Source organism: Macaca mulatta, chromosome 1 (genome assembly GCF_049350105.2).
Source record: "Macaca mulatta isolate MMU2019108-1 chromosome 1, T2T-MMU8v2.0, whole genome shotgun sequence".
Classification (NCBI taxonomy): Eukaryota; Metazoa; Chordata; class Mammalia; order Primates; family Cercopithecidae; genus Macaca; species Macaca mulatta.
In genome coordinates this window covers 112,549,258-112,564,680 of record NC_133406.1, presented here as the reverse complement: position 1 = coordinate 112,564,680, position 15,423 = coordinate 112,549,258, and the positions used below count along the sequence as shown (strand labels likewise).

At 47.8% G+C, this 15,423-nt stretch overlaps 1 protein-coding gene across 10 annotated transcripts in view; it reads left to right on the top strand.

The window, feature by feature from the left end:
- The window catches only part of IL6R (interleukin 6 receptor), a 62,719-nt gene that overhangs the window by 41,559 nt on the left and 5,737 nt on the right, over positions 1-15,423 (top strand). For 5 of the 10 annotated variants that reach the window (XR_013397961.1, XM_077945904.1, XM_077945897.1 and 2 more), the window contains 3 exons: positions 402-448; positions 2,205-2,274; positions 7,072-7,165. Coding sequence is in view for 8 of the 10 variants with exons in the window: in XM_077945904.1 (XP_077802030.1) it covers positions 402-448; positions 2,205-2,274; positions 7,072-7,165 (211 nt within the window). In the remaining 2 variants the exon portion in view is untranslated. Of the gene's footprint in view, positions 1-401; positions 449-2,204; positions 2,275-7,071; positions 7,196-10,308; positions 11,283-11,363; positions 11,455-12,553; positions 12,963-15,423 lie in introns of those variants that run through there. The other 5 variants (XM_077945917.1, XM_077945919.1, XM_077945913.1 and 2 more) reach the window with 4 other exon arrangements.

The following is a 15,423-nucleotide window of genomic DNA, read 5'->3' as shown; positions in this document are numbered from 1 at the left end:
AACATTGAGATGAACTTTTTTCTTTTCTTTTCTTTTTTTTTTTGAGACGGAGTCTCGCTCTGTCGCCCAGGCTGGAGTGCAGTGGCGCGATCTCGGCTCACTGCAAGCTCCGCCTCCCGGGTTCACGCCATTCTCCTGCCTCAGCCTCCCGAGTAGCTGGGACTACAGGCGCCCACAACCGCGCCCGGCTAATTTTTTGTATTTTTAGTAGAGACGGGGTTTCACCGTGGTCTCGATCTCCTGACCTTGTGATCCGCCCGCCTCGGCCTCCCAAAGTGCTGGGATTACAGGCGTGAGCCACCGCGCCCGGCCGAGATGAACTTTTTTCTGATTTTCAAGCGCCTGAGACAGGACTCCGGGGCCCGTGAATCACTAATAACAACTGTTTCTTCTGTCCACAGAATCCAGGAGTCCTCCAGCTGAGAACGAGGTGTCCACCCCCACGCAGGTGAGCTCCTGTTCTTGTAAAAGGGTCAGGGCAGCAGCACCTAGTGGTTAGGAGTGTGGGCGGATGCCAGACTGAATTTGGTTTAAATCCCAGCTCTGTCACTTAGTAGAAATGTGGCTGTGGTGAGTTATCTGTGCTTTTCAAGACTCTGTGAAAGGGAATCATAAAAATTATCTTGTCCCAGGACTGTAAAGAGTGGAGCAGCGTTGGCCTGGCACGCAGAACTGCCCTGCATCTAGCGGCAGCTATTTCATCTCTGAGCTTTTTGAACACTGCTAACGGCTTAGCTTGAGATTGGATTCTGTTCATCTGAGTCCTTCCCCTGTGGAGTCCTGGTGTCATAACTTGCTGGAAAGAGGATTACCTCTGAAGCTGCTTAACAAATTCCATGAGTAATCCAATTTCCTATCCAACTATATCTACTCCTGTGGCCCTTAATTCCCTAAATGCTAAGCTGGGAGGCACAGCCACTTCTGGAGCTGTGCAGCACAGGGAAGGAGCCTGGGGCTCTTGAACCTTATCTGTGTTCCATGTAGGAACAGCTGCAGGTGGAGCCCATACCCATGGGGCTAGAGTGCTCCCAACACAGGTTCTGGGGAAACTGACACCGACTGAGGACTGGCCTCATCCTGCTAAACTGTGAGCCTTGCATTTGCTATTTCATTGGCTCCTTATGTTAATGTTACAAGGGAGTGCTTGCAAGGGCTGCTTAACATGGGGTAAGAAGTCTGAGGCCAGGGCCAGGTGCCAGGGCTCACGCTTGTAATCCCAGCACTTTGGGAGGCCAAGGCGGGCAGATCATCTGAGGTGAGGAGTTCAAGACCAGCCTGACCAACATGGAGAAACCCTGTCTCTACTGAAAATACAATCAGCTGGGTGTGGTGGCACATGCCTGTAATCCCAGCTATTTGGGAGGCTGAGGCAGGAGAATTGCTTGAACCTTGGAGGCGGAGGGTGCGGTAAGCCAAGATCGCACCATTACACTCCAGCCTGGGCAACAAGAACGAAACTCCATCTCAAAAAAAGAAAAAAAAAAAAAAAGAGAAGTATGAGGCCGGGCGCGGTGGCTCACTCCTGTAATCCCAGCACTTTGGGAGGCTGAGGCGGGTGGATCACCTGAGGTCAGGAGTTCCAGACCAGCCTGACCAACATGGTGAAACCTCGTCTGTACCAAAAACACAAAAATTAGCTGGGCGTGGTGGCGCGTGCATGTAATCCCAGCTATTCAGGAGGCTGAGGCTGGAGAATCACTTGAGCACAGGAAGCATAGGTTGCAGTGAGCTGAGATTATGCCATTGCACTCCAGCTTGGGTGACGAGAATCTCCATTTCTTTTGTGAAACTCCATTTCACAAAAAAACAAAAAATAAAAAGAAATCTGTCCAAGGTGACATAGCTCGTAAGTGGTGGAGCCAGGATTCCAGTCACAGTGGTACCTGCACCCTTGCATCGGACCTGTAAGGACAACAGCTGCTTCAGTGTATCCACTGAGCATCTTCTCTGTGCAGGGTGCTGTGCCCTTCAGCTTTTGGTGGAGAGGCAGGTGCAAAGAAAGCCCCACCCTTAGCAGACACGGTGTGGATAGAAAAAATGCAAATAATCGTATTATTGATTTTTCCACTGTTACGAATGAAATGGAGAAAGGAATGCTTTGGGCGGATCAGGGAGGGCTCTGAGGAGGAGGTACCTCTTGAACTGGTTCTGAATGGTGGTGGAATCTGCAGAAACAGGCTGATGGTGAGGAATGTCTCTTTTAGGCACCTACTACTAATAAAGATGATGATAATATTCTCTCCAGAGATTCTGCAAATGCGACAAGCCTCCCAGGTAAGGACTGGGTATTTTCATATTCACGGGGTCTGTGGGACAGATTTGTCTCTGCGGAAAGTCCTTTCTTATTTGGACAGGTCGTCAGAGGATCAATGGCAGAAATTTTTTTTTTTTTTTTTTTTGAGACAGAGTCTTGCTCTGTTGCCTAGGCTGGAGTGCAGTGCGATCTCGGCTCACCACAACCTCCACTTCCCGAGTTCAAGCAATTCTCCTGCCTTAGCCTCCCGAGTAGCTGGGATTACAGGGGCATGCCACCATGCCCGGCTAATTTTTGTATTTTTAGCAGAGACGGGGTTTCACCGTGTTGGCCAGGCTGGTCTCGAACTCCTGACCTCGTGATCTGCCTGCCTCGGCCTCCCAAAGTGCTGAGATTACAGGCACGAGCCACCGTGCCTGGCCAGAAATACTCTTTTATTACTTTATATGTTGAAGTTTGATATTGTTAGCTAAGATATAATGAGGAGACCGTAAGAAAAATGGGATAAATCAGTGAGATATTTCACAATTGGCCCACAATACAAATGAATGTGCTGCAAACAAGATTACTGGAGTCTGAAATGGAATACCTGTTGAGGGAAATCTTTATTTTGGGAGCTCTTGATTTCAATGCTTCTGATTCCCTATCCCTGCAAGACCAGGAAAACTTACCAGTATTTGAATCAAGAAAGATCACAAGTCCTGTGTTTGACTAGGTGTATGGGACTTATGGAATCCAGACTCCAGAGGTTCAGTAGTTGAGTGGCTCCAGCTGATGACTCTTGGGCTTTGTGAGGCAGTCCTTGCCCTCGTTCCCCATCCCTGGGTGGATTCCTGCCTGCACCTGATGCTGGCTGCCTCTGCTACAACAGCCCAGCTGCCAAGCCCTACCATGGTGCAGTGCACCTGTGGAAGACCTGCTAAATACCTGGGCCTGAGCTCTGCACAGCTGGGGACTCAGAGAGGATTAGAGCCCTCCCTCTTCTCAAGGAGGCTACAGTCCAGGCCCCCACAAAGAGTAAACTGGTAACTGTGACAAAGACCAGAATGTGAGATGGGCGGAAAGGGAGGCACAGATAAAGCAAAGTGGAATTTAGAGATTTGAGAGAGTGCATCAAGCTGAGCAGTCACAGAAAGCTCATGGAGGAGGTGCCATTTGAAATAGACTTTGAATGGTATGGGTGGGATGCAAGAGGTTGAGTGTTCAAAGATTGCTATGGGCCGGGCGCAGTGGCTCACGCCTGTAATCCCAGCACTTTGGGAGTCTGAGGTGGGAGAATCACCTGAGATCAGGAGTTCAAGACTAGCCTGGTCAACATGGTGAAACCCCATGTCTACTAAAAAATACAAAAATTAGCCGGGCGTGATGGTGGGTGCCTATAATCCCAGCTACTTGGGAGGCTGAGGCAGGAGAATCGCTTGAACCCGGGAGGTGGAGGTTGCAGTGAGCCAAGATTGAGCCACTGCACTCTATCCTGGGCCACAGAGTGAGACTCCATGTCAAAAAAAACCAAAAGCAACAGCAACAACAAAAACAAAGGCTGCTATGGAGGAGGGGACCCTCCAGTCCTCTCCGTCCACCCTCACTGATGATTTTTTTTTTAACTTTTTTTAAAGATCAGCCCATGGATGGTCTTTAGTGAGGTCTTTTTTTTTTTTTTTTTTTTTTTTCCTGAGATGGAGTCTCGCTCAGGCTGGAGTGCAATGGCACGATCTCGGCTCACTGCAAGCTCCGCCTCCCGGGTTCATGCCATTCTCCTGCCTCAGCCTCCCGAGTAGCTGGCACTACAGGCGCCCGCCACCACACCCGGCTAATTATTTGTATTTTTAGTAGAGATGGGGTTTCACTGTGTTAGCCAGGATGGTCTCAATCTCCTGACCTTGTGATCTACCCGCCTTGGCCTCCCAAAGTGCTGGGATTACAGGTGTGAACCACTGTGCCCAGCCTGTCACTGATGATTTTATCTAGCTTCATGTCACTAAAGACCATCCACAGGCTGGCAACTCCCAATTTTATATCCCTACCCTGATCTGTCCACTAAGACCCAGACTAATGTACCCAACTGCCTAGTTGACACATGGGACATCCGCTAGCAGTCTCAAATATATATATATATATATATATACATATTTTTTTTTTAAGATAGATTTTTGCTCTTGTTGCCCAGACTGGAGTGCAATGGTGTGATCTCAGCTCACCGCAACGTCTGCCTCCTGGGGTCAAGCGATTCTCCTGCCTCAGCCTCCTGAGTAGCTGAGATTACAGGGATGCGCCACCACGCCCAGCTGATTTTGTATTTTTAGTAGAAACAGGGTTTCTCCATGTTGGTCAGGCTGGTCTCAAACTTCCGACCTCAGGTGATCTGCCCGCCTCAGTCTCCCAAAGTGCTGGGATTACAGGTGTGAGCCACCGTGCCTGGCCAGCATTCTCAAATTTAACATGTCTGAAAGAGAACACCTGACACTTCCCCACCTCTTCAACCCAGATCTGTTCTTCTCCATCTTCCTGATCTCAATAACTGGTACCGCATTTGCTCAGATGCGGGGGATTGGGCACACTTCCTCCCTACTCCTCATCCTGTGGCCAGTCCCTCAGCAAGTGTTGTCCTTGTGCTTTGAGACGTATCTAGGAGCTCACCACTCCTCACCATCTCCAGCGCCAACACCCAGTCCAGCCCCTGCCACCTCTCATCCAGCAGGATTTCCTGGGCTGCCAACTGGTCTACCAACTTCTAGGCTTAACCCCCAACCAACTCTTTTCCAACCAGCACCTAGAGTGTCCCTTAAAACACAAATCCAAGCTCTCTCTGGCTCAGTGCCATCTCCCCCAGAGTATAAGTCAAAGTCCTGACAAAGTCCCCAGTTTCTACGGGGAGTCCCAGCGAAGCCATGTGGTCCCCTATCTTTAGACGTTGCCTCTCCATTATCCGTTTCCTCGCTCTGCCCCAGCCACAGTGCCCTCCTTGCTCCTCCACACATGCTCTACCTCAGGGCCTTTGTACTTGCTGTGTGCTCTGCCTGGACAGGCTTCCTCTGACGTCCACTTGGCCAGCTCCTTCCTATCACTCAAGTCTCTGCTCAGTTGCACCCTTCTCCAGGAACCTTTTCCTGAGAATTTTTTTAAAAAACATTTGTTTGTCTGTCTTCCTTGATTGGATGTAAGATCCATTTAGGCACATGATAGGCACTCAAAGAGTATTTGTTGGATGAAAGAAGGAACAAATATATGGCTTGGTGCCATGGCTCATGCCTGTAATCCCAGCACTTTTGGAGGCCGAGGTGGGCGGATGCCCTAAGGTCAGGAGTTGGAGACCAGCTTGGGCAACATGGCAAAACCCCATCTCTACAAAAAATACAAAAATTAGCCGGGCGTGGTGGCGCGTGCCTGTTGTCCCAGGTACTTGGGAGGCTGAGGTAGGAGAATTGCTTGAACCCAGGAGGTGGAGGCTGCAGTGAGCAGAGATCACACCACTGCACTCCAGCCTGGGTGACAAGAGTGAGACTCCATTTAAAAAAAAAAAGGAACAAATATAAAAGATGATGAAATATTAATAAATAAGCAAGCCAAGCATACTGCTTTCATTACATGGCTGCATCTCTCAAGAGACATGGGACACGCTTGGAGAAACTTGTCCTTGCAGCCACTGCCCACTCACCAGTCTGGGCTCATTGCACTGCCTGCCTCCAGTAGGCATCTGAAGTGATGGCTGGCAGGCAGCCTCTTCTTCAGCAGTGGACTGCATTTTGGGTAAAAGAGCCTGAATGCTGGGTCCATACAACTGTGACTGCATTCCCAGCAGAAGGAGATGGTTTTGCTTAGATGTGCCCTCTGTCCAGTCCAGGGACTCTGGCAGTGGTAGGAAGAGCCTTTCTGTGGGAAGACATGGCTGCTTGCAAAGCTAGTTTGTTCTTTCCTTCATTCAAGGAAATATTTTGGAGATCCTACTTTGTATTCGGCACCGTGTAAGCTGCTGGCAGTGTTAGAGTGAAAAAGACACATGCGGTCCCTGCCGTCAGGAAACTCAATCTAGAGGTGGAACTGGAGAAATAACTGGGAGGGGCGCTTGCTCAGCTTGGAGTGGGGTCAGTTCTCAAAGGAAGGGACATCACTTCATCTGAGATCCAAAGGCCAAGTAGGGACTGGACAGCAAAGGTGTACAGCAAAGGTGGAGAAAGCAGACAGGCGAGAAGAGGGAACGTGTGTGGAGAGCCCTGGAGGAAAAAGATCATGGCTTGTTGGAGAAATGAATGATGTTCCTATGGCTGGGGCTTGAGTACCAAATGCGGGGACAGGCAAGAGATGACATCCGCATGGAGAAAACTGCTTCCAAATATTTGGTTTAAAGCATCCAATCCTCTCTGACATTGTCCTCAAAGGAACTGCCATCAAGGAGGTCCCCAAAGCCTTCCATTTCTTGTACCCAATTTGTGTCTTATGGGGGCCGGTAGAATGCCACCAGAAAAACCACTCTGAAAGTGAATAGGAGCCCATGGCCAGCCACAGGCACTCAGAAACCCTGAGCTTGAGGCGTCTCTCTTGCCACATGGTGGAATCCTGAGGTCTGCCAGATTAAGCTGGGGGTGATTCTTCTAGAGTGGGCTTTATTAAGAAACAAACAAACAAAAAACAGTGAAGCTTGTCAAGTGGCCTGTTGGTTGGCAGAGCCGTTTCATTTTCTGGGAGAGGGGTTGGAGGGGAAGGTTCCTTTGAGGCTTTTGACAGCACCAGCTAAGTGGTTTTCTTCTCCTCCTCCTGGTCCTTTTTCTCCATATTCTCCTCTTCCTCCTCTATCTTCTTTTTTTTTTTTTTTAACCTAGTGCAAGATTCTTCTTCGGTACCACTGCCCACATTCCTGGTTGCTGGAGGGAGCCTGGCGTTCGGAACGCTCCTGTGCATTGCCATTGTTCTGAGGTGAGATGGGTCCTGGGGGATGGCCCTGTGGTGTTCTCATATTTATGTAGCTTTCCTTTGCCCATTATGAAATTTACAGTGCATTTATTTATTCATTTATCCATTCATCAAATGAATGCACACACCACAGCACACACTGCACCTAGTATTATGCCAAGCCCTGTTTTAGGTGCTGCAGGAGACAATGCTGGGCAGGGCAGATACAGTCTCAGGAAGAAGCCAGACACTAAGAGGTAATCACTGCTGTGGTAAGAGCTACACAAAGCATGCCATAGTGAGGAGAACTGACCTGGCATTAAGGAGGAAGAGGAATTGGTCTGAGAAAGAAGAGGGTTCTATTTTTGAGTCAGCATCTCACTCTGTCATCCAGGCTAGAGTGCCGTGGTGCAATCTCACCTCACAGGACAACCTCTGCCTCCCAGGTTCAAGTGATCCTCCCACCTTAGCCTCTGGAGTAGCTGGGACTGCAGGTGCACACCACCCTGCCTAGCTAATTTTTCTATTTTTTGTAGAGATGAGGTCTCATGTTGCCCAGGCTGGTCTCGGACTCCTAGGCTCAAGTGAGCCACCTGCCTTGGCCTCCCAATGTTTTGGGATTACAGGTGTGAGCTACCACGCCTGGCCCAAAGAGGGTTCTTATGAGAGAAGCCCAGGATGTAATATGGTTGACAGTGTGTGCATGCACGTGTCTGTTGGGGGGCAGCGTGATTGGGGCAATATGGGGTGGGAAGAGTGGAGAGGTAGGCTGGTGCCAGGTCATAAAAGGCCTTGAAAGAGAGGTGGGAGGAATTTAGGCCTTTTCTTGAGGATAATGAGTGTCTTTGGAGTTTTAAGAAGAACCTGGGCCAGGCGCAGTGGCTCACGCCTGTAATTCCATCACTTTGGGAGGCCGAGGCAGGTGGATCACCTGAGGTCAGGAGTTCAAGACCAGCCTGGCCAAAATGATAAAACCCTATCTCTACTAAAAATACAAAAATTAGCCGGGCATGGTAGTGCATGCCTGTAATCCCAACTACTCGGGAGACTGAGGCAGGAGGATCACTTGAACCCAGGAAGTGGAGGTTGCAGTGAGCTGAGATTGCACCACTGCGCTCCAGCCTGGGCGACAGAATGAGGCTCATCTCAAATAAAGAAAACCAAAAAGTCACTCTCAATGCAGTTTGGAGACTGGATGAGGTGGGTGAAAATGGATACAGTAGCCCAGGGTCTGGGCAAGAGATAATAAGAAACTGTTTAGGATGGTGGCAATGGATTGGAGAGCCATGAATTGATTCTTTTTTTTTTTTTTGAGATGGAGTTTTGCTTCCGTTGCCCAGGCTGGAGTGCAGTGGTGTGATCTCTTCTCACTGCAGCTTGCGCCAGCACTTTGGGAGGCTGAGGTGGGCGGATCACCTGATGTCAGGAGTTCAAGACCAGCCTGACCAACATGGCAAAAACATCTCTACTAAAAACACAAAATTTAGCTGGGCATAGTGGCACATTCCTATAATCTTAGCTACTCGGGAGGCTAAGGCAGGAGAATTGCTTGAACCCAGGAGGCAGAGGTTGCGGTGAGCTGAGATTGCACCACTGCACTCCAGCCTGGGCAACAGAGCAAGACTCCGTCTCAAAAAAAATAAAAAATAAAAAATAACATTTGAGAAGCACCACACAGTTAAATCCAAGGCGCCCAGCAGGACCTCCTTAGGAATATTCTATGTATCAATCCAGGAACTTAAAGGTCACCTTTAAATGCTCTGCTCTAGTGTTCTTTTCCATCCATGGTTAGGAAATACTCTTTCAGGCTGAGCTGCACCCTGGCCTCTGTCTCCTCATGCCCATTTCATCCCAATCATCTTCATTCCATTTGGTCATTGGTTTTGTCATTCATTTCCAAGTTTGCAGAAAAGTCAGCCAACAGTGCCTTCAACGAACAAGCAATAATGAAATTTTTCAGTGTTCACAATTTTACTGCAGGAACTGGCTGTTTTTCATAAGCTGAAACCCTAAAATAAGTCAGGCTGGGTCTTCTGGGCAGTGGTTTATTGTGATAATATACAAGTGGAGGTGACATTGCACTCAGTCCATCTTTCTACACGTAGAGAGCTTCCTACACGTTAGCTCATCAGACCCTGCCAGTAGCCCTGACCTAGCTTGACTACCAACTGTGGTTTGGGTTGAAAGATTAGCAAGATGCCTTCTCAAATTGGGTTCAGGGTTGTTTTCACTTTTCTTTTTCTTTTTTTTTTTTGAGATGGAGTCTCACTTTGCTGCCCAGGCTGGAGTGCAATGGTGCGATCTCAGCTCACTGCAACCTCCGCCTCCCAGGTTCATGCTGTTTTCCTGCCTCAGTCTCCTGAGTAGCTGGACCAACAGGCGCCCGCCACCATGCCTGGCTAATTTTTTGTGTTTTTTTTTAGTAGAGAGGGGATTTCATAGTAGAGAGGGGGTTTCACTGTGTTAGCCATGATGGTCTCAGTCTCCTGACCTCGTGATCCGCCCGCCTCGGCCTCCCAAAGTGCTGGGATTACAGGCGTGAGCCACCATGCCCGGCCTTCACTTTGCTTTTTCAATGAAGTAGAGAACAAGCCATCTAAAGGGTGTGTGGAAGATAAGATTCTTGATGAGTGGAGGTAGCTTCTTGGAGGACACAAAGCCTTTTATATATTTTGGCCAGTGAGGGGCCATGTCAGCATTCACGGGTCCACCTCCTGCCTGTCAAAGGATTCCTTGCCTCACCCTAGGTATACCCTCCTGTGTTCTGGCTCTGTGTCTATATTAGGGATTCAACAGGCTTTTCTCATAACCCACTACAGGCCCTGTAGAGCAGATGTGATATCCATTTGACAGGGAAGGAAACTGAAGCTAAAAGAGATGGTATGATAACAGCTAGTAAGAATAGGCCAGGCACAGTGGCTCACGCCTGTAATCCTAGCACTTTGGGAGGCCAAGGCGAGTGGATCACCTGAGGTCAGGAGTTCGAGACCAGCCTGGCCAACATGGCGAAACTCTGCCTTTACTAAAAATACAAAAATTAGCTGGGCGTGGTGGTGCACGCCTGTAATCCCAGCTACTCAGGAGGCTGAGGCAGGAGAATGGCTTGAACCCAGGAGGCAGAGGTTGCAGTGAGCCGAGATCGTGCCACTGCACTCCAGCCTGGGCAGCAGCAGAAGAAGGCGGCCAAGAATCAAACTAAAAACTCCTTTCTATAGGGCCTTAGGGGTCATCTGGTCAAACTCTTTTATTTTATAAATGAGGAAACAGCCCCCAAAGGTAAAATGACTTGCCTAAGGACAAGCAAGAACCAGAAGTGGAACACATGCCCTGAGAGTCCCTGCCTATGGCACCCGCCTGCTCTTGGCTAAGAGCTGGGCCCAGCTGCTCCCATCGGCCCACCACTGGCCCTTAACACACAGCACCATCTTGGTGTGTCGTAATGGCAAATAGAGGAGCATCAGGTTGGGAACAGACCTGGTTTGCTATTCTGCTGATGATGCTTGGACACTGGCTGGTTGCTAAACAACCAGAGTCCCTGCAGGCACAGACAGGGCCAGTGCCCTGTGCTGAGGACATGCCAGGAATTTATTTCCTAGCCTAGTGAGTTTCCATTTTCTTCTGTAGAAGGCAAATTTGTTTGGAAAGAGGCCAGTTATTTCAGGCGATGAAGAATCCTTCTATTCCCCAAATCCCCTCTGTCTAGCAAAGAGTATAAACTTAGAAATACTGTGGGGCTCTGGGCTGCCAAAATGGCTGAACCGTGGTTACCATGGGATGGCCACATTTACAGTAGGTGAAGTGTGAGAGGCAGGTTGACTTCATCCTGCCAGTCTATACTATATTTTTTGTATGGCCCTAAATCTTTTTCCAGCAATATCGGTGATTTTTTTCTTTGTCTTTTATTACTCATTCTTTTTTTCTGAATCATAGATGATTTTTTAAAATTTAAATAGGCTATTGAAAAGGCTTGCCATCTTACAGGGGCCAATTCTTCCCACCCTATTCCCTGTCCCCCACGGATTCTCTGTCTTTATTTTAGGTTATCAGGCATTGGGAAAATAGGATTCTCCTAGTAAATAATTATTTTTCTGCATATTTATCTAGAATGAACTTACATCATTAAATGAGGACTTCCTATGTGTATGCCTATGACTTAAACATCATTTTGTTTTGAATGTAGTGTATCATTCTGGTATTTTAAGAGCTTCTCCTACCTCCACAGCTGGGGGACAGGCAGAGGGACTTTCATGGTGTTCTGGGCCGTGGAGGTGGCTGGGTGCAGTGGGCACTGTCTGTGGCCTTTGGGGTAAGGGGTGGCACCTTGGTTTCTACATATCTTTCTAAAAAAGTGAGAGTTTTGAGCATTTTTAAAAACTTCTTTTAGCTACAGAATCTTTTCTTTAAACAAAACTTTTTGAAGCCCAAATATGTAAAATAGATAAAAGGTGGAGGTCCAGGTGCAAAAGAAGGCAGCAGAGAGCTCATCTGTTTCTTCTATCTGCCTGCCCCGCGTCCTCTCCAGCCCCCAGGCCCTGCTCACACCCATCCAGGCCAGCTCTGGACACCCTCAGGTTGGCTGGTTTCAGAGTCCTCTTTGAGTTTAGTGATTTTCAGAAAAGGATTCATACTCTCCTTAGAATATTTCAAAAGGAAAGCTCACCGTTCTTGGTTACCCATTCGGTTACTTTGGGAAAAAAAAAAAAAAAAAAACTAAGGACAGAGATTGCTTCCATATTAGGTCCATAGGGACTTAAATAATGACAAATGGAAAAAATATGTCATCCAAAGAGAGCCACTGTTAATTTTCAAAATGTAAATGTGATTAAAGTCTAACAAATATACAGAAAAGTTCCCACATCGTGTGTACAGTGCCATGAAGTGTACGCACCCATGTCATTGTAATTATAATGAGATGCACGTGGCAAGTCAAGATGCCAAGACACCAGGTTGCAGCAGAGAAAGAGGTTTAATCAGAGGGTCACCTAAGGAGGAGATGGGAGGAAACCTCTGTGGGATCCAGCCCTACGGGGCTTAGTGGTTATTCTCCCCATGTGCGGAGATGAGAGATTGTAATAAATAAAGACACAAGACAAAGAGATAAAGAGGAAGCAGCCGGGCCCGGGGGACCACTACCATCAAGATGCGGAGACCAGTAGTGGCCCCGAACCGCTGGGCGCGCTGATATTTATTGCATACGAGACAAGGGGACAGGGTAAGGAGGGTGAATCTTCTAAGTGGTTTACAAGGTGAAGCAAGTCACGTGATTACAGGATAGGGGGCCCTTCCCTTTTAGGTAGCCGAAGCAGAGAGAGAAGGCAGCATACATTAGCGTTTTCTTCTCTGCACTTATAAGATCAAAGACTTTAAGACTTTCACTATTTCTTCTACTGCTATCTACTATGAACTTCAAAGAGGAACCACGAGTGCGGGAGGAGCATGAAAATGGACAAGGAGCGTGACCATTGAAGCACAGCACTACAGGGAGGGGTTTAGGCCTCCGGATGACTGCAGGCAGGCCTGGATAATATCAGCCTTCCACAAGAAGCTGGTGGAGCAGAGTGTTCCCTGACTCCTCCAAGGAAAGGAGACTCCCTTTTGTGGTCTGCTAAGTAACGGGTGCCTTCCCAGACACTGGTGTTACTGCTTGACGAAGGAGCCCTCAAGCGGCCCTTGCGCGGGCATGACAGAAGGCTCACCTCTTGCCTTCTAGGTCATGTCTCACAATGTCCTTTCAGCTCCTGACCCTATACCCACCCGTTATTCCTAGGTTGTATTAGTAATGCAACAAGGAGTAATATTAAAAGCTAATGATTAATAATGTTTATAATAATGATTGATAATTGTCAATGATCATCTGTATATCTAATTTGTATTATGACTATTCTTATTCTAACTATTTTCTTTCTTTTTTTTGAGACGGAATCTTGCTTTGTCCCCCAGGCTGGAGTGCAGTGTCGCTATCTCGGCTTACTGCAAGCTCCACCTCCTGGGTTCACGCCATTCTCCTGCCTCAGCCTCCCAAGTAGCTGGGACTACAGGCACCTGCCACCACGCCCGGCTAATTTTTTGTATTTTTAGTAAAGATGGGGTTTCACTGTGTTAACCAGGATGGTCTTGATGATCTTGTGATCCGTCCATCTCAGCCTCCCAAAGTGCTGGGATTACAGGCGTGAGCCACCGCGCCCAGCCTACTCTATTTTCTTTAGCATACTGAAACAGTTTGTGCCTTCAGTCTCTTGCCTCGGCACCTAGGTAATCCTCCGCCAGCATCTCAAATCCATCTCCCCAAGGAATTTGGGGCTAGGGTTGTAAAAATGTTGGACTGGGCCAAAGTGTGGAGATGATTGACTGGTTGCAGGGTGTAGGGTGAGGTCCAGGGACAGGGAGATGAACAAGCTGTCTTCTCATGCCAATCCCATTCCTCTGTGAGGGTCTTCAAACTGGTTGCCGGAATTCGGGGTCTGTAAAACATCTTAAGTGATCCTTAAACAAAAGTCTTAGGATCCTAATGTCAGAAATCCTATCTACAGAAACAACGGGGTTGCAGATGGTCAGTGTCTAGGGCTACGTGACTTTTTGCAATAAGGAAATGGGCCAAAGTGCAGCCTGATTACTGCTTCATTATAACTATTAATGTATTTCTGTCCAGAGCCCAGCATGCAATTTTTGTCAACCCTGTGGAGATGGTTTCACAATCAACACCCAGATCAAGAACACTTAATATTTAGACAAATTTCCTGAGTCTTTTTCCTCTGCCTAGTTTCTTGTTTGTTTTTACACAGCCATGATTATTCTGTATCCTCAACTCAGTATCCTGCCTTTCACACTTAGCACTATAACATAGGCATTCTTTCACATTAGTACAAATTCTTTGTAAATCTCACTTTCTTTTTTTTTTTTTTGAGACGGAGTTTCACTCTTATTGCCCAGGCTGGAGTGCAATGGTGCAATCTCAGCTCACTGCAACCTCCGCCTTCTGGGTTCAAGCAGTTCTCCTGCCTCAGTCTCCTGAGTAGCTGGGATTACAGGCGCCTGCTACCACGCCTGGCTAATTTTTGTATTTTTCTGTAGAGACAGGGTTTCACAATGTTGGTCAGGCTGGTCTCGAACTCCTGACCTCGTTATCTGTCCGCCTTGGCTTCCCAGAGTGCTGGGATTACAGGTGTGAGCCACCACACCTGGCCATAAATCTCACTTTCATTAGCTGTAGTATTAGGTGAATATACCGAGTTCTCTTAATCAACCTCCTATTACTTCTAATTGGTGGCACCCAAACATTACCAATTATTTGGGTGTTATTTTGCTTTTATTTTATTTATTTATTTATTATTTATTTATTTATCTATTTATTGAGACATATCACTCTGTGGCCCAGGCTGGAGTGCAGTGGCACGATCTCAGCACACTGCAACCTCCGCTTCCTGGGTTCAAGCAATTCTCCTGCCTCAGCCTCCCAGTAGCTGGGATTACAGGCATGCGCCATGACACCCGGCTAATTCTTTTTGTATTTTTAGTAGAGACGGGGTTTTGCCACATTGACCAGGCTGGTCTTGAACTCCTGACCTCAAGTGATCCACCCACCTCGGCCTCCCAAAGTGTTAGGATTGCAGGCATGAGCCATCGCACCCAGCCTTATTTTGCTTTTATAAACAACACTGTGTTGAACATCTTTGTGCATGAAGGTTTTTTTATTTTATAGCTATGTTCTTTCTTTTCCCAGAAGTAGAATTCCTGGGTCAGAGAGTCTGAATTCTTTGAAATCCAGAGTGTAATGACTCTCTCCTCAGTCCTTTCCTACAGGAGAACTCCATTCAGTGACTCAGCATAGCTCCAGTCAGCAGCCCTACTGGGCTCTCTTCCTGTGTGGTGTCCACATGGTGAAGCCCTAAATAACATTCTGCAGATTGTTTATTCCATTTGGATACCAAGGTAAAAGCCAGTGGCAGATTTGGAGCCAACTATTAATTATTTATCATAACAAGGACAGGAATAACCTGTCGATATAAAAAGAAACCCAAGGAAAATCCCCCAATCTTGTTTTTGACATTGGTTTCCCCTCCTCTTTCCCAGCCCTTCCTGGAGTAACTGATCTTCCATGGAATTGAGGGAGGCCACCTTGTTCCCACTTTGGGGTTAGTAGGCATGTCAGTCACAAAGTGGGAAGCAAGAGGGAGGGGCTGAGGCTTGGCGCACTGGCCACCCTGGCACAGTTGAAGAGCCCCTTCAGGAAGGGGACGTGACTGTGCTTTTGAAGATCCATGTCACCATTTCATCTTTCTTTG